At 51.5% G+C, this 26,495-nt stretch overlaps 4 protein-coding genes across 4 annotated transcripts; 3 read left to right on the top strand and 1 right to left on the bottom strand.

Annotated features, from left to right (window-relative positions):
- Window positions 1-931: 931 nt before the first annotated feature.
- LOC131269430 (serine protease persephone-like) lies at window positions 932-3,631 on the top strand. The gene is made up of 4 exons (XM_058271785.1): window positions 932-1,647; window positions 2,107-2,576; window positions 2,653-2,836; window positions 2,899-3,631. The coding sequence occupies exons 1-4, from the start codon at window positions 1,569-1,571 to the stop codon at window positions 3,243-3,245; spliced, it is 1,080 nt and encodes a 359-aa protein (XP_058127768.1). The 5' UTR covers window positions 932-1,568; the 3' UTR covers window positions 3,246-3,631.
- Window positions 3,632-4,996: 1,365 nt separating this feature from the next.
- LOC131269429 (serine protease Hayan-like) lies at window positions 4,997-7,096 on the top strand. The gene is made up of 3 exons (XM_058271783.1): window positions 4,997-5,310; window positions 5,395-5,566; window positions 5,687-7,096. The coding sequence occupies exons 1-3, from the start codon at window positions 5,193-5,195 to the stop codon at window positions 6,498-6,500; spliced, it is 1,104 nt and encodes a 367-aa protein (XP_058127766.1). The 5' UTR covers window positions 4,997-5,192; the 3' UTR covers window positions 6,501-7,096.
- Window positions 7,097-14,201: 7,105 nt separating this feature from the next.
- On the top strand, window positions 14,202-18,139 carry LOC131269421 (monocarboxylate transporter 12). The gene is made up of 5 exons (XM_058271771.1): window positions 14,202-14,478; window positions 16,123-16,242; window positions 16,323-16,897; window positions 16,956-17,805; window positions 17,877-18,139. The coding sequence occupies exons 1-5, from the start codon at window positions 14,319-14,321 to the stop codon at window positions 18,038-18,040; spliced, it is 1,869 nt and encodes a 622-aa protein (XP_058127754.1). The 5' UTR covers window positions 14,202-14,318; the 3' UTR covers window positions 18,041-18,139.
- A 2,151-nt stretch (window positions 18,140-20,290) lies between these two features.
- Window positions 20,291-25,269, bottom strand: LOC131268763 (SET domain-containing protein SmydA-8). The gene is made up of 3 exons (XM_058271038.1): window positions 24,220-25,269; window positions 20,536-21,003; window positions 20,291-20,422 (listed from the first exon to the last, which is right to left on the bottom strand). The coding sequence occupies exons 1-3, from the start codon at window positions 25,267-25,269 to the stop codon at window positions 20,291-20,293; spliced, it is 1,650 nt and encodes a 549-aa protein (XP_058127021.1).
- Between the last annotated feature and the right edge of the window lie 1,226 nt (window positions 25,270-26,495).

Below are 26,495 nucleotides of genomic sequence, written 5' to 3'. Positions count from 1 at the left end.
GGAGGGGGAGGTATTGCCCTCCGTGTGGGAAGTCGCGGGGAATGCCCTTGGATGCGCGAAACTTACAAATCGAACTGAAGAGCATGAGAGATAAGCGCGATCCGCGTATGTTTGGGCTCCACATAATTCTGAGAGCGAGCTTCTTTTATCCCTTGGATGGATTGGAGGCTCAACCGCAATGCAAAGATTCCAACATTATGTCGAATTTTAGAGCATTCGGTGAACCAGAATTTAGTGTAAATGGTTTCTAAATGGTAAATGGTATTTCGCCGTTCCCTTTTAAAAACAATTGTCATGACAATAATCACATAGTGAGATTTTAAAATTTCTTATGGGTATTTTTATGCACACACCACAGCTTGTGCATTAAATTATACCGCGTCAAACATAAAGAACTATGTCAGCATATTTTTTGTGGCGCAAAGTAAGCCCCGAATCATGATGTTTGTCCTTCGTGACGCTAGCTCCTAAATCCAGACAATTTTCCTCTGAACATTTTTACGCCATCATCGAATGTAGCGATTTGAGGTGAAATCGTTTGAGACTTTTGACGCTGCGCAGCGAAGGGTTCCTCTCGGAGATTCCAATCGATCTTTCATTGCCATGAGGAAGCTGGGTATAGTTATCAAACGAGCTTTTGGATCCGGGGCCAATAAATTTCGAGCCAAAAACCGGTAGAGATCCTCACGCAGGGTGTATGCATTTGTGTGTGTGTTTACCACTGGAGCGGTTGGGACGGGTAGGGAATGTGGGTGGGAGAAAGGGGGGGGGGACTGTTTGTGTGTGTGTGTGTGAGTGAGTGAGTGAGACAGAGAGAGACAAAGAGAGGGACAGCGAAAGGCAGAGTTGATTGCTGCAGCGCTGCGTGTTTTGCCGGAGCAGGGTCAGCCCGTTAAGAATCCGTTAGTCGCATTTGTGAGCTAAGTCCACACGGCTCGTCCAGCGCGCAGGCCGTCGAGGACATCACGTAGTTCTGGACGGATGAGAGTGTAATCGTTTCGTCGAATCCGCGAAATACCTGAACGCAGCACACGACACAGGGCCGCGCTTACAGTGGTACAAGTGTCGCACGCGATCCCATAGCAAGGAAGCGGTGGACCGCTTCAAAAAGGCCGTTACGAAGACACGCGTGCCGTGCGGTGTTGTGCGTACGCGTGTCCGCTGAGTCCGCGGAGTCTGTAGCTGTGCACGGTACGGCCGTCGAGTCAACGGCGATGCTACAGCGGATCCTCTGACAGCTCGAGGTGTTATCGCTTGCATCACGCAACCATACGGCGAACGGTCGAACCCGACCAGGGGTTTAGAGTACTAAAACAAAAAGAGAAGGCAACCTGAAAGAGAGAGAGAGAGAGTGAGACACTCTACGAACCATCGTCCGCAGCATCCAGCATCTGCTCTTGAATCCCGTACCGCTTCGCTCGCACCTGATCGAGCGGTCAAGCAGTCACTTCCATCGGCGCATCCTCAACGTTTCCTACAATCGTTCGTCGAATTCAAAACAAACGATCAACCAAACCCAAGCGACCATCAACCAACCGGTTCCGGAACGAATCCAATCGGACGGAAGAATGGACCACGTCAAGCTGGCGCTCTTGTTCGTTACGTCTGCCCTAGCGCTCCAGGGTTCCTCCGGGCAGACACTTTACAGTAAGTAGACACCATCCAAAGAAGTTCACTGACATTTAGCTTTCAATTTTTGTACCCCGTCCGTCCCGCTCCGAGTTGACAAATTCAGGTCGTTGGCCAACGTTCCGGTTGTGATGGAAAAACCCACATGAACCGTGGATCGTAAATTCGCGCAAATTCCTGCTCCCTCGGCCAGCCAATCCCAATGGAAGCCAAATGAAGCTTGTGTCGAAGATAACCTGCAGCATGACCTTAAGTTAACCAAAACAACAAAAACTGACCCAGCGATTCGATTTGGCGAACTTTCAGCGAGCGAATCTGGAAGCCGATAGCAAAACGGGGAAAACGAAGCTCGCCGATACGTTCTCTTATTGCTGTTGTGTTCTACTGCGGGGGAAATGTTAGAAGAAAATGGTACAGCTTTGCATCGACTGATGGTTCATTGTTGTTCTTTGTTTTTTTTTTTTTTTGTTTCCCTAGAGGACGATGCGTGTGAGCTGCGTGACGGAAAGCCCGGCATCTGCACGGTCGTGACCGATTGTCCCTGGTTTCTGGAGCACATCGTCAAGAATCGACGCTTCGCCGATCGCGTTTCATGCGGTTTCGAGGGCGCGGATGAGATAATTTGCTGCAAGACGAACAAGACCGTCCAACCGCCCGGTGTGCAGTCGCGGCTTGCCTGCGAGAAGGTGCCGAAGTACAACGAGCGCATCACCTTTCACATCATCGAGGGTGAGGAGGCGAGCGAGGGCGAGTTCCCGTTCATGGCCGCCCTCGGCTACCCGACGGACGACGGCAACGTGAGCTACCGGTGCGGGGCCAGTCTAATCTCGAGCGACTTCCTGCTGACCGCCGCCCACTGCATCCCCTCGAACGACCGGCCGACGGTGGCCATCCTCGGTACCAACAATCTGGCTCCGGAAAACAACGGCGTCGTGGTTCCGTTGAAGGTGAGCTGCGCCGTTGGCTTGCGGTGGCAGGCACCCTTACAAACTCTCACGCAAACACGTTTCTTACCGGTTGCAGGCCTTCTTTCCGCATCCGGAGTACCGATCGAGCCGAAACTACCACGACATCGCGCTGGTACAGCTCGAGCGGCACATCGAGAACGAACCGGACGTGAATCCGATCTGCCTGAACGACGACCTGGACGATCTGCCCGAGTCGACTGTCCTAACGGCCGAAGGTTTCGGCATAATCGACCTCGATCGTAAGTCTTGGAAAGCCTTCCCCAACGGATCAACGGACGCAAATCGCTCGCTTCTTCCGCAGGTAACCTCCGGTCGAACCATCTGATGAAGGTCAATCTGACGACGGTGGCTTGGCCAAAGTGCAACCAAAGCTTCGCCGACGCCAACCTGCTGAAGAACAATCGCAAGCTGGCGCAGGGCATCGTGCAGACGCAGTACTGTGCCACGGGGCGTGAGAACGACGTGACGAAGGTGGTGGGCGACACGTGCCAGGGCGATTCCGGCGGGCCACTGCAGATTCTGGACAACGGCAAGTACAAGCTGATCGGCGTCACCTCGTTCGGCAACGGGTGCGGCAGCAACACGCCCAGCGTTTCGACGCGCGTCGCGGCCTACATCGACTGGATCGAGAGTGTCGTGTGGGCATGAGCGGATGCGTGGATGTGTTGTAGCATGTTTTTTTTTCTATTTTCGCTCGAACAAAACTTACGGCACTTGCTGCGAAGAAATGTTAGAAATCTCAATTCCTGCACTTAAGAGCATCCAGCATTTGCAGCAAGAGCATACCAATACTCAATTAATACAAGCACTCAAAGGTGGCAAAAGGTGTGCAATGCAAGAACAGTGAGGTCTCTCGCCACATTGCATCTCTGAGAAGGAAAATCAACAACAAACAAATCTAGCCAATTTTAAAATGCCACCCGGAAGGGTCAAGGACAATCGGTGTTTTGTTACCCCGTCGGCGCGTGAGTCATACATTCATCGGAGCTTCGTTGATGCAAAAATCTATAATAAAAAAAAGTAGAGATAATGCAACTAAAGAGAAATGCTTCGCGAATGCACATTTCTTCCACAGCATTCCAGGATAGGTATGTTGCTGATCGTTGCGGCCGCTCACTGTTAAGGTCACCCATGTATCGTCAATTCCGCTATAATGTGAGTATTCTCAACATAGCATCGGATCGGAATCTGATCGTAAAGGTAGGTTATTTCTAGTTTCCTGTATGTATACATATTTCTACGCGCACGTGTGTGTACGTGTGAGTTTTGAAACTCGCATTTAACAGGCGTTAAGTAGTGAAGAAGGACCCTACCCTGCGTGCGTGACATTGAATCCGAATCGGGTGCTCGGGGAAACCCGTCCTCTCTCGCAATGTAAGTTTGCTGTCGTATATCGCCAGTCGATCGCCCAAAAACCAGTCCTGCCGGAGACAGGTCGGGAATTAACGGTGGCGCGACTGCTCGGTGCCACCGGCCCAGTCCCAGGGTTTCTCCGCGTCTGTCCGGGCGTGAGTCACACATTCCGGTCCAAATTTCCGGCTCCGACTTGCTGCCCTTTTCTGCAATCTTCATTAATGCGCATCGCTGGACTTTCCGTGCCCCATTATACTGTCTCTGCTATGCTACCTGCAACACACACGTACACAGACACACACGCCCACAAGCGCTGGCTTAATGTATGTGCATCCGATGTTCGGAAAGCATGGTGCGCTTGAAGCATGTAAACAGGTGAATCTGGCATTTAAACCTTTCAGTAAACTTTAATATGCAAAATTTTACTTTACAATTTTATGTTTGACCTTTATTATAACTGGTTTAATATGTTACCTTTGTTTTGCTTCCGTTTTCGTTGCGAGGATCGAGGAAATTGTGGGTATAACCAATGACATATCAAACGGACATTCATTTAAAACACGCGTTAATAATTCAAAAGCACCTCTTTACAGAACGGTATGGACTCTTTGAATTGTCGCTCGTTTCGATGGCTTTCAGCCCACTGTGCTTGCGGAAATGGAATGGTACACGGCTACAAGCAAACGGAACGTGCACAGCAAGATCCGCACGATTAGGTCCTCTGTGAGGCCGGGAAGGAGGAAGCGCATCCAGTGCGCTGCTGTTCTCTTCTCCGTAAACATAGCATCTTTTAGCAGGTTGCATCATTCAACGTTTCTTCGCGATCAACCTTCGATTGGCCAGCCACGCCTGCGACGCACTTCGGCGATCGTGTGGAAGTATTTGTGTCCAGAATGCCCTTGCAAAATGTGAAACCTCCCTTCACGCTGTCCCTTCTAAACCTATTTTCAAAGAGCGACGCCTCTCTCTCCCTCACTCTCTTGGCGTAGTGAGCTCTCTTGCTGACTAGATGTAGCCAGCGAGTTTATTTGTTTACAGCATACACGTCGGGCATCGGCTCGACCAAATTTGGCCTTCAGCCGCGTCGCGAGTCGCAGTGTTACCGCGACTTTGGGGCAACGAACTGTCAACTGATCCACCGATCCTCGGCTGGGAAGCTGCCGATTTGTTTTGACGTTGCCGAAGCCCGCACCGTGTGACAGCTGTGCACTGCTGTTGCAAACGAGAAGAGCCAGCAACGCAATGTACGTTTTCGACCGCACGCCCTGGCTGCTGTTGCTCGCGTTCGCCAGCCACTGGATGCTGGTGCCGCTGGCGACCGCCGACACAATCGTGCACGAGCCGCCAGATTCCGGATTCGGTAAGTAGCACGATTCCTGCCCCATTCACTTGCGGCCCCCTAACGGTGCTCCTCTCGTTCCCCTTCCCCCATGACACACGGCAGAAGGCGACCCGTGCAAACTGCACGATGGCTCGCTCGGCGTTTGCCGTCCAGCAAACCAGTGCTCCTGGCTGATGGCGAAAAGTAAAACGCCCGAAGATCTGATCACTTGCTCGTTCAACATGTCGCTTCCGATCATATGCTGTATGCACGAGTTCGACAACACCCGGACCATGTAAGTCGTGTGTGTGAGTGTGTGTGTGTGTGGGTGTTTGTGCTTGTAGAGAGGCAGTGATTGTAACTCAATGTTCGCCTTTTTTCTGGGAATCATCTCCTGCTTCCACGGTTTCCGCAGCACCCCGGCGAAGCGCATCAGTGAGGCACAGTGTGACCAGTTTCCCAAGAGCAGCAACCTGGCGGACCACATCATCCACGGTGCCGATGCGCAGTTCGGCGAGTTTCCGCACATGGCCGCACTTGCGTACAACGTGTCGAACGCGATCACCTTCAGCTGCGGCTCGTCGCTCATCGCGCCTCGCTTCTTGCTGACCGCGGCCCATTGCGTGACCGGGGTCCTCTTCGCCCGGCTCGGCGTCCTCGAGCTGCAGCCGAAGGTTATCGTCGACACACCGATCGACATTGCGATCCGGAATACCACCCGCCACCCGGGCTACAACCCCGTGACGGTCAGCAACGATATCGCACTCCTCGAGCTGGAGGAGGAAGTGCCCGCCAATCTACCGTACGCCCACCCGGCCTGCTTGTTCATGAACACCACGGGTGAGCTGCTCGGTCCGGACGTGCCACTGTCCGTGCAGGGCTGGGGTTCCGTACAGGTGGGCGACACCAATCAACCGCGGCTGCAGAAAGCAACGGTGAACCTTGTCGACAGGGAGGCCTGTCAGCGCAAGCAGGTGCCAAACCGCCGCAACAGGGACGGGCTGCATCCGACGCAAATCTGTGCGCTCGGGCGTGACACCAACGATACCATCGCCGACACCTGCGTCGGGGATTCCGGTGGTCCGCTCGAGCTGATAGTCGACGGGCGCCACTACCTCGTTGGGATCATTTCCGCCGGTTACGCGTGCGGTACAACCATACCCGGCATCTACACCGATATCGCGCCTTACATAGACTGGATCGAGTCCATCGTGTGGCCGCAGCAGTAACCCCTCCGCGCTATGCTGTGCCGTGCTGTGAAATACGACGCAGCACTGTGTACTAACCATCGGCACAGTCGCTTAGAAGCGGAGTTACCCTTTTTACCTTTTTCTGCCCTCGGAGGTGATCACAGAAGCATCGCTTTGAGCATCGCCTGGTAGCACGTTTGTGTTACATTATTGATCTTCTGTGATAGGCTCACTCAACTAAAGACGCCCAAACCTGTTGCAAAACCTTTTTGATTGAAATCTTCTGGATGGATGAGCTCCTCAAAGCCACTCCGAGCATTGCTGTAATTGTGTAGCATGCATATTTTCTAATAACCAAACCCGATCGTTTGCAACTCAAAAGTGGTACATAGATTGACACATGTACCACGACCCTTTCCCACCCCGCTGATCATATATACAGTACATTTCCGATATGGATCGCTCATATGGGTAAACCCTGCTGGTATTTTAAAATTCTTAACTCCTCATGAAAGGTTTGGAAAGTTTCAACCCACTCCTCTGCCGATGCTGTCTCGGCATTTAAACGAATGTGTTATAACGCTAAATAGTCTAAGATGTTTTCAAAAAATAAACCTAAAATACCTAGTGGTAAACGTGACATATAATTATGGCTTCCAGCAAAAGTCGGTAAAAAATAAACAAAAACAAGACACGAGATCCATTTGATGACAATCTTAACTACACGTAGAGGGTGGCATAGAGCAAACTAAGCAGTTGCCTTGTACTTTTCGATACTCTACTCGCAACCAGTCCCGGGCAGATCATTACACATTTGTAAAAGCTTCATATATTTTTTATCATTCAAAAAAACCACACTGGTTTATATTTGGAAGAATAAGTTCAATTAGTCACGACGTGTATGATGTTAAAGGCCTTCAACTTATTATTAATCCGATGATGACTACAAATTCAATGTAGCAACATCAATGTTCCATCGGGAGGTAAATATCAAAACATGCGCTCCCGGTTCTATTTTTGACAACCCGCGGTGTGTTTTGCCCTTCCTTCCAATGTGCACAAAAGTTCCTCTCGCGCGTCCCGAGCTGAGGTTGGAGATTTAAGAAGCCGGCGATTGAAAGCGGTTGCGCCTAACAGAAATAGCCATTCTTATTGACACCATCCGCACTACGCTAAGCCGCGCCACCCGATCCGGTCCCCCTTGCCGCACAGTGTATTGAACCACGGAGCAGAGCAACAAGTTGTTGCCAGCGGTCGCCATTTTGCAACGTTTTCTTCGCCTTTTCCTCGCCCGCAAACGACACAAAAACTGCTACTGGTTCTGGGCAAGCGAAACACGTTGCGTGTCGCTTTCCCGTCCCCGCCAGTTTTTCCAGCTGCACTTTCGTTGGCATCTCTTTCTACTTTTCCTTTGTGAAAGTTTCCGATTGTTCTGATCTCGACTGCGACGCGGTTGGTATTTGCCCGCGAAGGTACGCGTGTCGCACACGTTCGTCGAGCGGCTCGTGCCGGATGGGAAAACAGGTGCAAAGGAGGAACCCTTGAACCCCCCTTTTAGAAGCCCTCCGGCGTAGCCCACGCGTCCCGCGTTGGAGCACGAGCACGAGGGGGCAGAACAGGGCGCATGCCGGGTACCGTCGCCAGATCTCGTCGGTTTCCGGGAGCGCTGTGCGCCAGTCGCAGCGCATTCCGGTTGCGGCCAGCACGTGTTAATGCGGCAGATGAAGTGGAAACACTGCCGGTAAAAAACGTTACTCGCGGCGTGGAGAGGGGGGGGGGGTTCCGAAAACCTCAGCAGTGCGCTAGTTAAAAACCCCTTTGGCACCAGTGTCCACCATGTGCTAGGTGAACCGAGCCTCGGAACGATCTCAATGCGTCCCCCTTTGACGTAGAAAGTAAGTAAACGGTGGCCAACGTTCGGCTGCCAGCCGAAGCGAAACCAAACATAAAACGAGAAAATCAGCTGGCCGATGCCGATGTGTGCCGGTTTTACCGCAACAGCGTTTTTCGCAATCGATTGCAACCTTGACTCCGATTCTCGGGTAGTAAAGTTTGTTCCCCGGAGCGGGCGCGCTCAGTCGGCAACGTGCGGCCGTGCTGGCCCCTCGCGTACTCCAGTGAAGCCCGAGCTTGGGGAACGACGAAGCGGTGAGTGGGTGGTGGTTGGTTAAATAAATAATCAAACCGTTGAGTTTTGTTGTGTGCCTTTGAAAACCAGGGATGAACAGCAGGGCATGCAACCTAAATAGTAAACAAAGCAGTTTGATTGACATGCTTTGAAAGTTTAAATGATTTTGGGTGAAACCAATGTCATATAACAATTCAGTGGTAAAGATATGTTTGTATTCTCGCCAAGTTGCAATAACATTTGCCTCACCAGTGCTGTTCTTAAAAACCATCCTCTTTTGGATGTATTCTCCCTCGGTGTATAATATTGAGTCACAATTTTGCTGTACCAAAGCATGTTAGTGTGTAATTCGTAAAAAAAACGTTAGGCGATGGAGGCGCCTGGTGGTGATGGAGATGATGCGGCGTTTAACTAAACTTATGGGATACATCGGTACATTGGTACATTGATTTCTCTTTTGTTTTAAAATAATTTCCATCAATCAATCAACCGGGAAATAGTTTTATTACGCTCATTTTTTCGACGCTCGACTCGAATGCCCACAGCATAATGGAGGCGCCTGGTAAGGGATACAATTTCAAAGCACCCTATTTAATTGTCAACATCATTCTTGGTTTATCAGTCGAATTTCGGATGGTCTTTTCGAAGACATTAAGTTCAGAAGCTAATTTACACATATAGTGTGCTGTCGAAAGCCTTCGACCTCTTCTTAGAGAGTGGTCTCCAGCCAGAAATTTGACCAGAAAGTTTCCAGTACGACTCGAGGAAAACACTTAAGTGTTTGAGAATATATTGGACACGATGTACAATGTGTGTGATTATTCTCTATTTTCTTTATCGAATGGCGTTTGTTCGTGACTTTATTATATTGCTAAATTCATTTTGTTCTGTCATGTGACCGGAAACGAATCATTGCCTGTATTTCGCGAACCGTTCGTGAAAGAGAGAGCTTCTATAGGACTCCCAATACTACTGCGACTCCAAAACAGACCCGCTGGATCTGTGCTAAAGCATTTGCTCATCGATTGCTAGATTGATTTTCGAATGCCCTTGCTTACAACGGCTTCGCTTGGCTCGTGACGGTTTCAAGATACTGGGGTTTCGGTTTTGTTTATGATGGCAACATTGCCAACTTCCCTCTCCTCGATAGTAATAAACCAACCTCCGGCCGCAACGTGCGGCAGATTTCGAAATAGCGTGTTTCTCAACAAATCAAACTGTGTTGGTGGAAATCACGAATTGCAAAACACTCCGCCGGGCCGCCTCCAAACGATGTGGCTTGGTTTGGGTTTCGGTGTACGGCACGACACGCGGTATTTGCTCTGGGTTTTGATGGGAACACTGTGTTGTTCCCTTATGACAAATTATCGCACCCTCCCAAAACCCAAAATAAAAAAGGTATTGACAGAGTAAACCTCGGGGACACGGGGAGTTGGGATTGAGTGATGATTTCGTTGGGTGAATGTGTGTGTGTGTGTTGGTTGGGTTTTTTGGGGTACTGGCCGATTCGAGTGATGTTGCCGATGTTGAGATAGCGCATTTCGTAGCCCAGCACGCGCTGGCTGAGTCTCGCTCACATCGGCCGGCAGTCAGTCCAAGGAAGTCGGAGGCGCCACGTGGTTCCGTACGCTACGCTCTGTGTGCGTGCGCGTGTGTGTCCGTTTTCTGTGCAGAATAATCAAAACAACATGTCACTTGTATGGCCGGCATGGCAAATGGTTGCCACGCGTGTCGGGAATCGGGAAAAATGTTGTGAAAACAAGCGGATGGGGGAAGAAAATGCGCAGACGCTTGCGCACCACGTGGCCAGGAAAGCTAAATTAAGCATACGCTGGCCGATGTTTCAGTATGTCGCATCACGCGGACGGCGGCGCGCGTGCCTTACCGACTCGAACGCCCACTCCTCGCAGTGGACTGTCATCTGGCAATGTCATCTAGCAACTGGCCGCAGCCTCATCAACCCCTGCAAGCGTGAGACATCGGTCGGATCTCTGACTGGACCGGTTCAGAATTCGGCAGAACGATGCTCAACCGAACCGCAGCCTGCGATCAACGTTGAACAAGTCGGGTACAAACTCGCACGGCGCCTATTGACCTAACTGGGATAGCGCTTGGTGATAAGTGATAAGCACCGATTACGTGCGCTTTCGTGTGGTGGTGTGTACAGTATAGGCATTCGTTTTATCAATAAGATAACAAGCGAGCGTTACTGGCCGCTTCGGTACTTCATTCATCGAAGGCTGATCGTTAGCCGACATAAGTGGTCTTACGCTACACACCCTGCGGCATAAGTACCGAGCTACAGGCAACCTCTTTCTATATGGAATTCTGTTAATCAGGAAACATAAGGTGTCAGATGTGAGTGAGAGTGTTGAAAGCCATTCTCAGGGTTGAACGTGTCAACAGACCTCTAGACGGCTTCCAAATGCCTCAAGCCACATCTAAGCCCAGACAGTTGTCAAGACGACGGCATGGTACATTCACGGATTCACGTGATAAAATCTATATCATCTCAATGGTTGGATCTCGCGCATTTATCTTCACGAGCAGATGAGGAACATTCCCGTCGTTTAGATAAGCGGGTGGCTAGGCTCCCTTCTTGAACCACGTTGCTTTCGCCTATCTTCCTAACCGTGTTTGCTGCTGATCATCAGCTGACTTAGTGTTGTTGGTTTATGTTAGAGATTTCCGGCCGCAATCTACAGACGGAACACGTTCTCCCAAGAGGAAGGCAAAACGCAAACAGGGGTTGTCGCCCGTCGGCACTATCATCATAAACCGTCTGTCAGCTTTGCATTTGTTTGCAATGGTGCCAGACGCTACCCGCGGGCCATGTCTGTTGTTGCTTAGAACAATTTTCGACGTCCTATAAAACTGCGTCCGATGGTTGAAAGCAGGAGGCTTACCGTTGTAGCTCGGAACGAAAGAGACCCGAGAGTCCTGTGGGATTTGAGTCCTCCGATTTGTAGTTTCCATTGCCTCGTTGTTGGCTATTTAATCTCCAAATTACTTTTTTACTTTGATTACTTTTTAATTTGTAAGCAAAGCTGAGTTGCAAAGATTGCCTTGTTGAATTGAAGTATAGCTGCATCGCCTCGATCGAGCTTGGGGTGGACAGGGTGAAAGTGAAAAGCAAACTATAAACCTCTTTTCCCACAAATTACTCCTCCCCTCCCATCCCTTTTCCGTTTCTATCATTCGTTGATCTTATATTTCTAGTGCGTGTTGCAGCAAAGGACAAGGCGACAAGGGAATCTAGCAAAGTAGAGTATAAAAAAAAGGCCGCCGGAACGACAAAATCGGCGACAAAGCTCGCGGAACGCATTCTACGTTGCAGCGTTTATTTTCAGCATCGCCGGCACAAAGATACGTACGTTACAGTTTACAGCCTACTGTTTGGTGGCGGGTTTCTACTGCGCTTCAAGACGGTGCGCTATTTTTACCCCGTCCCTTTAACGATATACACAGCCGATACCACCTTGTTGCTGCACCTTCCGTCGGCGACGTCCAGAGGGTGGCCGCCTGCAAAACAAACCAGGCCAACCACGCTCGGTAGTTTCGTTTTCTAGGGCCCAAGCGCACAGGCCAACATCCACGAGCAGTACGCAATGTGCGCTTCTTGACTCACCCCGTCCGTATAGTGCAAGGCTGAAGTCCTCCTTAGCCTCCCTCCCGTCGCGTCTAGTTTTTTTTTTTTTTTTTTCTACATCTCCGCTCGATCTTTGGCCAGCACGAGGCACTGTGAAGGCTCTTCCGTGTTGCCTTGCACTCTAGCTGCTGAACTGTGACAATCTGTGCCCGGGAACTGGGGTGAAGACTACCAGAGCATGGTCCTAATCAGCTCTCTAACCAAGCAAAAACTAACCGACGCTTCAGAACTGAGTTGCTAGATAAAGTAGATTGAGTGCTGAGTTTAAAGTATTCAAAAACATCGACAAGCAATCAATTGTTTTCCTAAAGCGTCGATCATCAAAAACATGTTGTTCGGGACATCTCGTTTGAACACATCATACGTTGCGTTGAACGTCGGTGGCTATATGTAGCTATCCAATCCAACATTTCGCAGATAGTGTACTACCACGGTTCCTCATCTCTAATTGTCGACCAAACTCGCTCCCGAAGCGTGTACCTTTTTGGAACAAGTAGCGTCGTATATACGAACAAGTAGGAAATCTACTATCCTACGTCAAGCTGAAAGAGAAAGTGGTTCAACTGTGCGCCGGCTAATATATCTTAGTGATCGATCGATAGTGGTAGTGATCGGTTGAGCACGTACCGCACCATTCCGTCCACCTCCTCGGCCCTCACGCTTGGATCGTGTTGCAAGCCGCCGCACTCGCACGCTCGCTGTACGCTGTACGTAGTGATAAGGAACGAAATAGGCTGTTGGGGTGGTAATCATCGCGTAGTCGCTGCTCGGTTCTGCACCCGTTCGGTTGTTCGCCGAAACTCTCGTCGATCAGGCAAGTGTGCGATAGTGGCGCTGACTGGGCTGTCGGTTTGTGTCTCCAGGCTGCGAATCCTATGGCCAGATCGTCCGCGACCGTATAGTTCTTAGTTTCCACGAGTTTCCTGCTTCGTTTCTATAACTGGAATCAGAAGATAGAGTGGATGCTGCACTTTGTCTCGCTTTCTATTTCTCTTCCGATCAACCCTTAAATCTACGCGTGGTACAATCAACTCGTGGTGCATTTTTCCTTGGCAACATATCCAAGCAACCCTCAATTCACCAAACCTTGTCGACACATGGCCGTGAGTCATGGTTCGATGTGCGCCTTCCATCATTGTCCATTATAGACAACGAAAGTGACTGGCGCATCCATGTTATTCGATTTGTGGCAGTGTTTCTTTATTATACTCACGGGATGTCTTTATTCAAAGAGACAGAAATAACAGTTTGATTGCATTACAAACCAGGAAGAAAGAGTAAAACTCTCCGCCTGTGCTCTGGATATTGCTTGCCAGTAAATATCCTGCCTTCTTTCAGCATACTGGACGGATAAACTGCAGAGTAGAATAAGAAGTGTTGCCGAGCGCATCTGGGTGATTTCAATACCACGTGGGTGAGTGAGGAATACAGGTGACTACTGTCAGCCTCAGCTCTCCAGCACGATTTACAGCGACAGATAAGCGACGCACTTCCAGGCGTGTTCAGAAGCCCCGTCCGCATGTGATGAAATTGAAATAAGGGCCGATTAATCTTTCGCAAGGCCGCCGTTGCCCGATAGTGTTTGAAGATTTTGATTACTGAAGACATTCTTGGCGTATGTGGTCAACAATCGTTTTGAGTGGTATACGATTATGTGGAGAGCAGTAGCAGACATCTGTCGGCTGTAATTTGCTGTTGTTTGGTACTTCGATGCTTTAAAGTGTTTTGAACATCCATCGAACCTCGTCCATAAAATTGGGTTGAAAGTGTCGGTCAATCTTTAGCGGTTCAATGCCATGACTTCTGTGGTCTACTAGCATGAGCACCTTCTAATCTTCACTCAAATAGGTTTAATTTCGTTCTCTATCTTCATACAGATGTGTGCCATCGGCGAAACCGTCTATACAGTAACCTAATAGGTTCATTCAGTTAATGTGGTAGAGTACTTCCGTGGTTATTATACTTTAGATAGAGATTCAACTATAACGACAAAGCGAGAGAAAGGGAGAGAAAGAGAGAAAGTAGGAGAGGAAACAGAGACTGAGCACACGCAGGACCGCAGCTTGTCGATCTGCCAAATATGACACACGGACCACCGGCGAGCCGCAAGCGGCAACAGCAGCAGATCAACACCGACATCGAGCAGAGCGTCGTAGAGGCGGAAAGCGGACTTCCGACGCCCCCGGATGGGGGATGGGGTTGGATGGTGGTGTTGGCTTCCTTCAGTATTCATATCATCAGTAAGTACACCCGGGGCCTCCGGGCCACTTAGGCATACGTAGTAGACCCTCGTCCATAGCGACAGCGTGCGGCACCCTTGGCGCTAATCATCGGCTATTGGTGCTGCCTCGAAACCCACGTGGTAAACAATGCACTGTCAATAACAGATCAATCAAACTGCGCTCCTCATCGGCGTACAGAAACGGGTCACTTATTAGCTAGATAAAGCCCTCAGCTCCAACTGAACCTCAGCTCCATTTGGTAGGCGTCAAATAGATGGTGATCGATTAGCGTAAGCTATGCCATGGCACTCCAATTACCCCGCTCCCCTCATCGTAGACTTATTGTGCCTTTTGATAGCCATTATCCGAGGGACATGTGCCTATATAACCAACCAGCTAGGCGATGATAAGATCGATTACACTCATTTTCGGAATGTATGACATAACTGACGCAATCGGCCTGTTCGGAGATCCTGTGAATACATCACACATCAGTGGTTAATAGAGGTAACTTTCTTTCTGCATATTGCAGACAGGCCAGATGAGCTAGGACACAAGGAGAAAAACAGCTGAACTCGTGAACATCTACTCCGGTTTTGCTCGACAGCAAAGTAAATGGAATATCGCACGTTGTTTACTTGTCGACACATTTTTTTTATCACGGCTCGCCCACACATTTCGCATGCATCAACAACAAACAGTAACATGAGTCTTAATAAGTGCGATATGTCTCTGACACTGCAATGCACATTGACTCACTCTCATGTCACCATTCCTTGGATTGCTTTGTCGCTTGTAGGAACGCATATTAATAGCCGATCTTTGTTCGCTTCTTGATCCGAGGCTTTGTCCCCGGTTGGTGAGTAAGCAGCGTACTTTGTACCGTACCAAGGACGCCAACCCTCGCGATGTTCCCGCAGGCCTGTATAGGCTGGTGAGATACAGTGAATTTGATTAGTCGGCTGATTTTGATTACACGGTCCGACCGCGACCGGCGACAAGTTGTTAATGGGCGCATGATATGCAATCGCTGGATCTATCGATCAGGTTCACACACCGCGCACGAGGTTATGCAGGAAGGTTAGCCGCTGTTACGCTTCCAAGCGGCCGAACTGCGTTCGAGCTCTTGCCCACCCAGTGCTGGCAAGAAGTGCTGACGAGCGTATTTATGACTTCGAGGGCGTCGACAAATCAATTTGTGGTGTTTACCCGTACTTGGCACCTAGCAAAGGGCACGGGATGAGATATAGCAACGTTGCACTAGAACACGACAAAAACAACGGATAAGAGTTTGGTAAACACTGCTGATAAGCCACCTCTGGTCGGACCACCGAGTGCAGACATTGTAAAACACGGACGCACTTGGCGGGTCGATCGGTTCCTACGATATGTTTTGAAGATGAACCTAACTAGTTTATTTTTATTAGCAGCCAGCTTTGAAGTTCATATGGCTGGCTAAGCACGGGTGGTACAACGGTTGGTAAACACGAGATGTGCGTTATCAAAATCGACCACAAGAACTTGGAAAAGGGAGCTGTACAGAGCAATCGCGAGGAGGAGGGTCTACGAATTGTACGATGTGTAACATTGATTGACGCCTAGACTGGCAACAACATCCGTGAATGTACTCAAAGCAGGGTGTGGATGTTTCCTCTTTTACAGCTGATGGCCTTACGTACTCGTTCGGTATATTCTACACGGAGTTTTTAACGTACTTCAACGAAGGGAAAGGCTACACGGCCTGGATCGCGTCGATCCTGGTAGGAGTGACACTATGCTCGGGTAAGTCCAGCACCGTATGGGTGGGTCTGCTGCGCAACTCCTCACCTTTGCACACATGTTCTGACTCACTCCCCATGTAGGACCCATCTCATCGTCGCTGGTGAACCGGTACGGCTGCCGGGCGGTGACGATAGCGGGTGCGTTGCTGGCCGCTGCCTCGCTGGCTGTCAGCAGCTACGCCACCAGCGTCTTCATGCTGTTCATTACGATCGGCTTTGGCACCGGGATGGGCCTGGGGCTCATCTACCTGCCCGCCATCGTCAGCGTGACGATGTACTTCGAAAGACTGAGATCGCTGGCAACCGGCATCGCCGTGTGCGGCTCCGGGCTCGGTACGTCCATCTTCGCCCCGCTAACCGAGGCGCTAATCAAGCGGCTCGAGTGGCAGGGGGCACTGCAGGCGATCGGTGCCATCGTGCTGATCTGCGTGCTGTTCGGGTTGATGTTCCGCCCGTTGACGCACGAGTCAGCCGCTGCTGCTGCGGTAGCCGTTGCTGGCAAACAGGATGAGGCAACGGTGCCAGCATTGCAACATTCCAGCACTGGCAGACCGGCATCGCCAGCAAAGCAAACCACACACCAGAGCGGCGAGGGTGCCCTGAAGCGATCCAACAGCCACGGCGACATGGACATTCCGAAGATCGACCTTAATGCGGTAGGTCTGCCAACGAAATCTGTAAGAATGCGCTGTAACTCTCTCTTTATCTCCACAGAATGGTCACTCTATCAGTGGCCACAACCTGGACGCGGATCGCAAGCTTCTGCCGGTGGATGAAACGAAGCGGCTGGGACTCAGCCAGCCCCTGCTGACAGCTCCGCTCACCGATCAGCAGCTCCAGGCGACTACGATGCAGGGCGCGATGAAGCGAGCCGAAAGTGGCACCATGTACCGCAAGGACGCCCTGTACACCGGTTCCGTCCACAACATCGCATCGCGTCACACGTCGCAGGCGAACCTGTCGGTGTACGAAAAGGGCAGCTACGGGTCGGTGCAGGGCAACGGCACGGGAACTCAGCTGGGCGGCCAGGACGCGACCGAGCAGTGCCTCGGGTGCATCCCCTGCTCGAAGGAGACGTGCGACACGTTCCGCGAGATGATGAACTTCTCCATCCTGAAGGACCCGATCTTCATCGTCTTCACCGTGTCGAACTTCCTGACGAGCGTCGGCTTCAACGTGCCGTACGTGTATCTGGCGGCGCAGGCGCAGGTCCTCGGCATCGACACCAAGAACGCGTCCTACCTGCTCGGCATCATCGGCATCGCCAACACCGTCGGCCGCATCGTGCTCGGCTATGTGTCCGACAAGACGTGGGTCAACCGGCTGTGGGTGTACAACTGGTCGCTCGCGATCTGCGGCATCGCGACCGGCCTGTCCGTCTTCTGTCGCGACTTCTACTGGCTCGCGGTCTACTCGGCCGTGTTCGGCTTCACCATCGGTGCCTACGTCGGCCTCACCTCCGTCATCCTGGTCGACCTGCTCGGTCTGGAGAAGCTGACGAACGCGTTTGGCCTGCTGCTGCTCTTCCAGGGCATCGCCTCCTTCGTAGGACCTCCGATCGCAGGTGAGACGGTTACCCCCCCCACTCAGTCCGCCCTACTTGCCCGTTTCACTTACTCTTTCCCCCTTGCACAGGCTGGCTGTACGACTACACGCTCTCCTACGGGCCAGGTTTCATCATGGCCGGCACAACGATCGCCATCAGCGGCGCGATGCTATTCGCCATCCCCTCGATCCAGCGATACCTTGACCGAAAGCGCTCCCCCGTCGCCCTGCCCGGCGGTATTCCCATGGAGTAGCGACCAACCCGCGCGCGCGCGTTCGTGTGTGTGTGTGTGTGTGTGCTTCCATCCCGGGGTTTTGGCTTCTTTTGTTTTGGTTTTTCCTACGTTAAGTTTTCCACGATTTCCGTGCCATCGTTGCCATCTCTGGGCGGCCATTCGTTTCGTCCCGGCCCAGCTGTAGGGTTACACCAATTATATTTACCTCATCTTTTAAAGCAGTAACACCATTAGCGGTAAGCAACGATTAAGGATAGGAGCACCGTTAGCTAGGACACGTTTTCTAATTACATATCCACTAAGATGCGCGACACGGTCGATAAGAATTTTGTTGAATTTTTTTTTATAACTTTTTTCAAAATATACTGTACATGAGGCTGATTCTAATTATTCGATGGCAGTTTCTTACCATCCGTAAGTATCCTTCCGTTCCCATTGTGTGTCCTTTAATTGAAATTTTTAAATTACGGTTCCTACTCACTGTCATCAACGCCATCTAGCGGAATTTTAATGTAAGCTAACGTTTAAAGGGTCGAAGGGAGATCGTTATTTTTTCCGTTTTAAAAATCGTTGATTCGCATTCGCCAATACGTACGCTCTTGCGGAAAAACTTCGTGATTTTCTTTCGAGCTGCGTATCAAAATAGTTCGGTTTGATTTGAATTTGATTTCACTTTATTGAATGCTGGTCGGAAAACCCAAACGATTGCATTGCGCTTCGACCGACGAATCTCGGCGCACGATATCAAACGTGTGTAATTGTGTCTGTTTTTGTGTGTTTTGTCCACTGTGATGATGTGAAAAATCACTAGGGAAGTAATGTGAGAAAAGGTTGACGTTAAAAACCGCGTTACGCGCCGCGAATGCTGGCCGCCGAAGCTTACGATTTGAAAAAGGGAGGAATCCGAATTTGTGGATAAAAAACGACAAGAGATTTGTAAAAAACTGTTGTGTTGTAAGTGTGTGTGTGTGTGTGTGTGTGTAGGTGTTTAGGGGTGATTATCAATTCTCGAAAGTTGGCCATGGACGCGCTTCGTGGAGCGTTACGCCATGCCAGGAACGGGAACGGTTAATTGTTATTACTTGATTAATTTTGAAATATTGTCTCCGTAAAAAGGGGAGCCGTGGTGAAAGGGAAAAGGAGTAAATTTGTCCAGCCCTCTCCGATCCCAGCACTGGCTGCAGCATCGAACGGGTCAGCTGTAGGATAAGGGAGAGTAGCCTTTTACCACACCGTCTTTTTTAGTATTCAGGCTCTCGCCATTCCAGCACAAGAAGTCGATTTCTTCGAGCATCCTGATCGGAAACAACAGAGTTTTCCTCTAGCACACACACACACCCACACATACACAAGTAAATACTCACGCCCCAGATATTGGGGAAATGTCGATGCGCCACCAAACCACGCGGTGCCAAAAGTGGTTGAAGTATCAAACGTGCTCTTCAAACCAAACCTCGGAAGTCTACCGGCTTTCCACACATTTCGCTTGTGCGCGTTTGTTGCGTGTGTATGGGTGTGCGTGTGTAGGAGGTGTACACTTTTCACCGTTCAAACACTGGAAACGAAAGGACAACGTTCGAACTTGGCACCCGCAGGTTTGCGTCGTATATGCTGCCAACTAGCTGTTTTGCAATCATTCCAATTATTGCACAACCGACATCTCCTTCCTGTCCTAACTCCCCCATCGCCTTCTCAGCTCCTATTTTAAATATTGATTTGCCTAGACTAATGTTTTGCATAATGTTTACTCCTATTATAGCTCCTGTGCCCTTCGGTGTATATTTTGTTGAAACCCACACGATCGCATTTGTTTGCGCATTTCATAGCCATCGGAATTTGTAAAAATTAAAATACCCTTTATGCAGCGTCGCCCCTCTCTCTCTCTCTCTCTCTCTGTCTAGCCTAACCTCCTCCTCTCTGGTCCGTGGAGCAGCGTTGAACTCTCCCTCTGTTCTTGCACCTGCAGCCTGAGTCTTTTCATTTGAGCGTTCCTAATCTCGGGAAAAACACAGGTCCTTCCGCATCGCCTCCAGTTTGCTTAAGTGCCGAGTGAAAAACAGGTGAAAACCAACAGACGTGTCTTCTTCTGCGAGGTGTTGCGATATGTGTGTTTTTGTTCGTTTTTTTTTACAAGAATACGTTGAGGAACGGCAGGAAACTGTGAGCGCTCGTTTTCTGTGCTGACCAAACGGGAGATGGTCGTCGCCGAAAAAACCGGTAAAGTCTCCCTCGGGCGTGAGGGAGGGGTGGGGGGGGGGGGGGGGGGATTCAATCGAGCGGTTCACAGCCGACGCCGTACTTCACAACCATTTGCTGCAGGTCCTTGGGCCGGTTTCCGCTGGGGCCAAGGATTTGCCAGGCGGTCCGCAGATGCTCCAGATTTAACTCCTCCGTGGTGTTCTGTATAGGGGAAATAGGAAGGCAACGTGTTAGATCGAGAAGAGCTGCCAGTTGTAGGAACTCCGGGAGCCAGGAGCTGAAGCCGCAGAATATCCGTAGAGGCAACTACTTACACCACTCTCGCTCGGCACCTGACCCAGCGTGACGCGGGTGACGAACAGCTCGTAGCAGAGCACACCCTTGACGAAGCACTCGCCGTACTGCAGGCGCTCCAGGATGTCCAGGATCTCGACGCAGTAGCGCTCCTTCTCGCGCAGCTCCGCCACCGGCCGGTCGGCCTGGATCTTCTTGATCGCCTGCAGCTTCAGCTCGACCGTGAACTGGTTCGTCGGCAGCAGAAACCGCACCAGGTGGTCGTTCAGGTAGTCGATGATGTAGCTGGACTCGCGCTTGATCGCGTTGTTCAGTATCATCCGGCCGGCGATCTCCTGGATTTTCGTTGCCTTAATGTTGTCCATCTTCAGGTCGCACCGGTCGCAGCGCCACAGGGACGAGATTTTCAGCGGGTTGATCGGTAGCAGGCGCCCCTCCGGGCAGCTCTCCCGTACGCACTTCAGCGCCCCGAGGTACGTGCCGAACTCCTGCCGGTGAAAAGAGCAAACCCCCAGCGGTTGCGTGAGCGTGTTTCTGGCCTTCCGTTTTACGAAACCTACGAAACCATAAACAACCTCCATTCCCGCCTGCCAAACACACACACACACACACACACCCAACCCTTCCTTCACCCAAGTCGGTCTCTAATGATTTTAAATGGCAATTTTAAGTGCCTCGCATGCCGTGCTTCGGGGACGTTTCGTGCCGAGCGCTAGTTTCGTGCTATGATAAGCATTTTTACTGAAACAGGTCCTCGATGCCGTGACCGAAGCCAACAGCTCTCCGTCGTTCAGCTTCGTTCAGCCTGCAAACGCCGTTTCGTGGCCTTATTTTTTATAAAATAACTTTGCCTGGAATATTTATAACCTCGCCTAGGCCCCAACGCAAAGTGGGCTTCTACACCGTACCCTTTGGAAAGCTCGTAACTTATACCTGAAACAAGGAGATCTACAGTCAACGAGCTCCATTCAAAAGGATTAAAGAACAATATGTCCTGCCAGGGTTTGCAAATCACAACTACAAAACATAGTCAAACTACTCGAAGCATGCTAGAATTAATAAGCCTCAACTTTTAAGAGACAATAACAGTAGAAGGAGTTCTTTTAAAACAAATAGTAGAAAACCAGTCTGTCAACTCAGCCGTTTGGTTTTGTTCGGCTAACTTCACTAGTCATTCCTTACTTCAGCTCTTTCATTCACTGCACGTAGAAGCAAATAACACGAAATATAATTGTGTTTGAAAAGTGAGTTGCTTGGTCTACCTAGTGTTAAACACCATAGAGCCTAGCTTTAGAAACTTCAAACTAACTCCATTCGAGCCGCAAGTGTTCGATAGGGAGGGCTTGAATGTTCCTCAGCAAACGGACGTCGAGGGTTTATCAGGAAAACCGTTGCAAAAGACACCTTCTAGTTTTAAAGCAATTAAAAAGACACGCCTAACCCATCATTCAGAAGCGTACACACACACACACACACACACATACACACAAACACACGCCGGAGGATCGGTCACCGGAGGTTGCCAAAAGCTATGGCCATAAATAGCTTTAACCTGAACCGACCGGACGGTTTGAAAGGTGATTGATTCGTAGCTTGTGAAGTGTTTTGAATTCGGGTTTTTGAAATGTTGCACGATTTGGAAGACAGCCATCCCTCGAACAGGGCAAGCGCAATGGCTGACGGATAGCATTTGAATACACCGGAAACTTGACGTCTGAAATGCGGTGGGATGGTGTAGGGTGGGGGGGAGGGCCAAACAGGAAATGGAAATGCGAGAGTGCGTGCGTTCGTCCCTGTTTTCGTCTAGCAAGGGGGAAAATTCGCTCGTCACATTTATATTCGTGCGGGAAAATAACAGCGATTGCAGACGAGGACACAACACCTGCATGTCCCCCCTTGGGCCTTGTGAGATGCATCCGTGTGGTAGCAGGCGGTCGGTGTAGACATACTCCTAATCCCCCGATCGGATTTTTCCGAATGCCGAATGCGTCGCCTACGCCATTTTTCCCCAACGTTTTTCCGCGACGTGAAAGGTGACGGTAATTAAAACCACCATTTGTCGCCGTTAGTAACGTCCACGTCCACAACTCTACCGCAACGCCACACCCTCCTCCCCCCCCACCCCTCCCCCCTCACGCCAGCTGTCAAACGGTGTCAAAGTGGTAGTTTATTTTGGCCGGTATTTGAAAAAAAGGGGGGCAAAACATATATCTCCTATGCGAGCGCCCAGCTCGAAGCATGAAAATCGAAAATGTAATCTTTCACGCAAACGGGGGAGACCAGGTCGGGGTTAACCCTCGGCCCACACCCCCTCCCCTTGGACGCTTCCGAGCGCGCGCGCAGGTTATCCTCGCGTTTCCCCGGGGAAAAACTTCTTCCTTCCCATCTGGTGAGGAGGAGATTAAAATTAAAGAAAACCTCCTCGCCCCGCCGGGGTACAGGGGTACAACTTCCTAACCGACCGGTGCTCAACGTAAACATATGCACATGTGGAGGACGCAAAACCCCATCGTCCCTCCCTTCCCCACCGTCGGGCGGAACGCGGCAAAACTGCCCGAAAACACACGGAAAAGAAATACACCGACGTCGGTACACGGGCGTCCAAAAATATCGATCCCGGTCTCATAAAAACTTCTCAAAATAACCTACCCCATCGCCTGCCCGTGCCCCGCTCAGCTCACGGGGTCTTAGTTTTATTTTTCGTTCCGTCCGTTATCAGATCGTCAGCAGCAGCGTCGGGGTTGTTGAAAGTTGAAGCTAGTAAAACACAACCCCACAGGAGGTGTGGACTGGTTGAGTCCCGGAGCGGAGCGGAGCGGGTGGATACGAAGAGTTATCTTTCCTTCAGCATGCAACACGGACTCTTCCGCATCCAACTGGAATGGGGGAAAACCGTAGGGTTTGGGTTTGAGCACAGGTAGTCTTCAGTAACTGGGCTGAACAGCATCTCGCCAGGGAAATACATACAAATACCCGGCCCGGAACGAAAGGGAGCGCGGGGTACGATGCATCCTGCATGGAGCTACAGTTTCATCGAACACTGCCCTTTTCGCTAAAGCCGGGTGTCTCAAGTTCTGAATGCGATATCTCGAAAGTTGCGAAACAAACTACCTACGCAAGGAATGTTAGATTCCACGAAAAACCCTCTCAAGTATTACTGTCGAGCGAGACGTCGAGATAGACACGTACATTGTACCTCGGGTCGGTCGACTTGGTGACGTGGGTGGGGCAGGTACCTATCAAACATTAGCCCCGACAGTTGCAGTCACCTGGTTTCCAAAACAAACAAAAACCCGACCGACGTCAGAAAGCGATACCTCGCGAAGACTATTGACAGCTGCCTCGTCTGAGAATAGACGTGATGCAGCGGCGAAAGACAGGAGATGTTTGGCCAAGATCGCGAGGTTCCATAAAGTCAACTTGAAGAGGTTTCTGTATAGAGGCTGGACCACGAGGTGGCAGAGGTGTGCCAGAATTCTCATTAGGCTTCGGTCCTTAGTAATCTCAGCAGAGTCTTTTATGTGTCGGTGTTCTTGCGGTTGCCAGACCCGAGTACCGTCAAGCATTGGATAATTGTTCATCAATCAAGCTCGATTGCTGCAAGCCTATTTAGCCCCACACTCCCGATGCGAGAGGATGTTGATGATTGCGCTTGATTGGTTTCGTTTGATCGAGGTCTTCCGGTTGATGTGCTCGGAACTCACCGTCGGATCCTTGCAGCGTTCGCAGGAGCACAGGAAGCACTTCGAGAAGCACAGATGTATGATGCGATGCTGCGTGCCCCACAGGATCTTGGAGTAGTTGTTGAGCAGCTGCTGGCCGGCGCGGATCGGCCGCGAGGCGTACACGCGCATCCGCAGCTCGCTGTCGAACACGTAGCGCACGTTCGGGCGGCAGCAGTGGTTCATGAGCGCCCCGAGGATGTACAGCCCGCGCAGGATGATCTCGTGGTCGTTGTTCTCCTCGTCCGCCACGATCCGGCTCGTCTCGAACGCGTTGGTGTTGAGCACGTTGACCAGCTGGCGCAGGTAGCGGACGTCCGCGCCCTCGCCGTCCAGGTTCTGGAAGTAGCCGTCCTTCAGCAGCCGCTCGATCTCCGTCGTCATCTCCTTGCGCGGCGGATGGCCCTCCATCTGCAGCACCAGCGAGCGGTCGCGCTCGGACAGCAGGAAGCCCCGGATCGAGGTGAGCGCGTACAGGATGTTCTTCGAGTAGCGCCCGGCGTCCTTCGGCTGCCAGCTCTGGATCAGCCGGCACTCGGCGGCGTGCGGCGACGCCTCGCCGACACTGAAGTCACACTGGGCGCACATCGGCAGCCGGCAGCCACCGCTGCACAGGTGCAGCTTGCGCAGGATACGGCAGCAGCTGGCGCAGAAGATCACGTCGTAGTTGTTGACGCGCGGCCCGACCAGGATCGGCCGGTCCAGGAAGATCAGCTCGTTGACGGCGATGTCGCGTGTCGCCACCAGCCCACGCCCCAGGCCCTCGAACACCGCAATGTCCCAGGGGGCCCGCTCCGGCGGCACCAGATCCCCGAGGAACTCCAGCAGCTCGCCCTTGAACTTTGCCACCCGCTCCGGGGGGTACTGGACCGCTGCAGGCACCGGAACCTGCACAGCCTCCTTGGGAGGTTCACTGCCGGTGGGTGTCGCACTAGCGCCCACATCATCGGAGCGCTCGGGGCCGTCCCCCGCAAGCTTCACAGCCTCACTCGAGGTATGTCCATTACCATTCTCGCTGCCCACACTCGCCATGGTTTTTCCCTGCCTTTCCTCTCTCCCCCCCACGAAGTATTTCCAAAGCGAAGTCGTTCGCTGCCCTACCTACACCTCTTGCGTATAACGCTAACCTAGCCGCTCAAACCCTCCGTCGGCGTCGAGCTCTCTTGACTACTCTTGTGTTTATCGCGAAATTTGGATACGCCTTTGCTTCTTCTCTTTCGATTCTAGCCTACCGTAGGAAAACTACCAGTGCACAACCAGACGGAACGCTCTACAAACACTGCTACCCCACTAGCACCCCATCGACGTGGTCGAACGCGTTGGGCTGGACGTTGGCGCAGGTGTAGTCGCTGATGGCCGCGCGATGGCCTGACGCGCGGTCCGGTCGACTCGACCGTTCGGCGTGAACTGCGGCTGCAAACTGCCAACCTGTCCGGTCGCGGTCTCCCGGGTTTCGGCTAGCGCTCACCGCAAACGCCACTGCGTCTGCCCCGGATCCGTCGGTTCTTGTCACCGTCGTCACCGTCACCGTCACCGTCACCGTTACCGTCGTCGTCGTCGTCGTCTTGGTTGTCTTGATCGCGCTCCCCTCCGTACAACCAGGGTGAGATCTCCGCTCCTCTCTAGGCGCTACCGAGCCGATCCCTAGGAAACAGTGACCCCCCGGGGGAGAACGGTTGCCGCCCGCCGGCACGTTTCGTCGCGTCCTGCGCCCGCCGGCAGCCATCGCTCCCTGCCGTCGCCATGTTTGTTGGACGCAGCCTAGCCGCGCACGTGGTGTAGTAGTTGTTGTCGGCCCTGCACCGCATATGAGCGCATATTCCGGGCGTCGCGCTCTTTTTTTTGGCAATGGCTCAACCGTGGACCACGAGGTAGGGGACACCAGGACGCCCGATTATCCTACGCCTTGTCGGGAACGTTTCGGGATGCAGGAACTTTAAAGCAGCCGTCGAACACCTTTATCACAACCATACATATGACACCCGGTGGCTTGTGGTCCAGGTCCACCAGACGATCGCCAACGTCAGCCAAATCAGCTGTAACCGTCGACTTCTCACTCGTGTGTGTGTGTGTGTGCGCGTATATATAGATATAAATCTCTCACTTCGCTGCCGCTTTCACCGAACGCTCTAGAGACCGTTCTTTACGACGCCGTCAGCGTGGCGTTGGCAGGTTGACACTTTCGCCGCGTTTGCTACTTCTTGCACACAGTGTAAGCACAGTGTGGTGCTGAGCACACCGGGGCGCCTTAGGGACAT

This window comes from Anopheles coustani, chromosome X (assembly GCF_943734705.1).
Source record: "Anopheles coustani chromosome X, idAnoCousDA_361_x.2, whole genome shotgun sequence".
Lineage (NCBI taxonomy): Eukaryota > Metazoa > Arthropoda > Insecta > Diptera > Culicidae > Anopheles > Anopheles coustani.
Note: the sequence above shows the minus strand (reverse complement) of the source record. Positions and strands in the feature narration are given on the sequence as shown.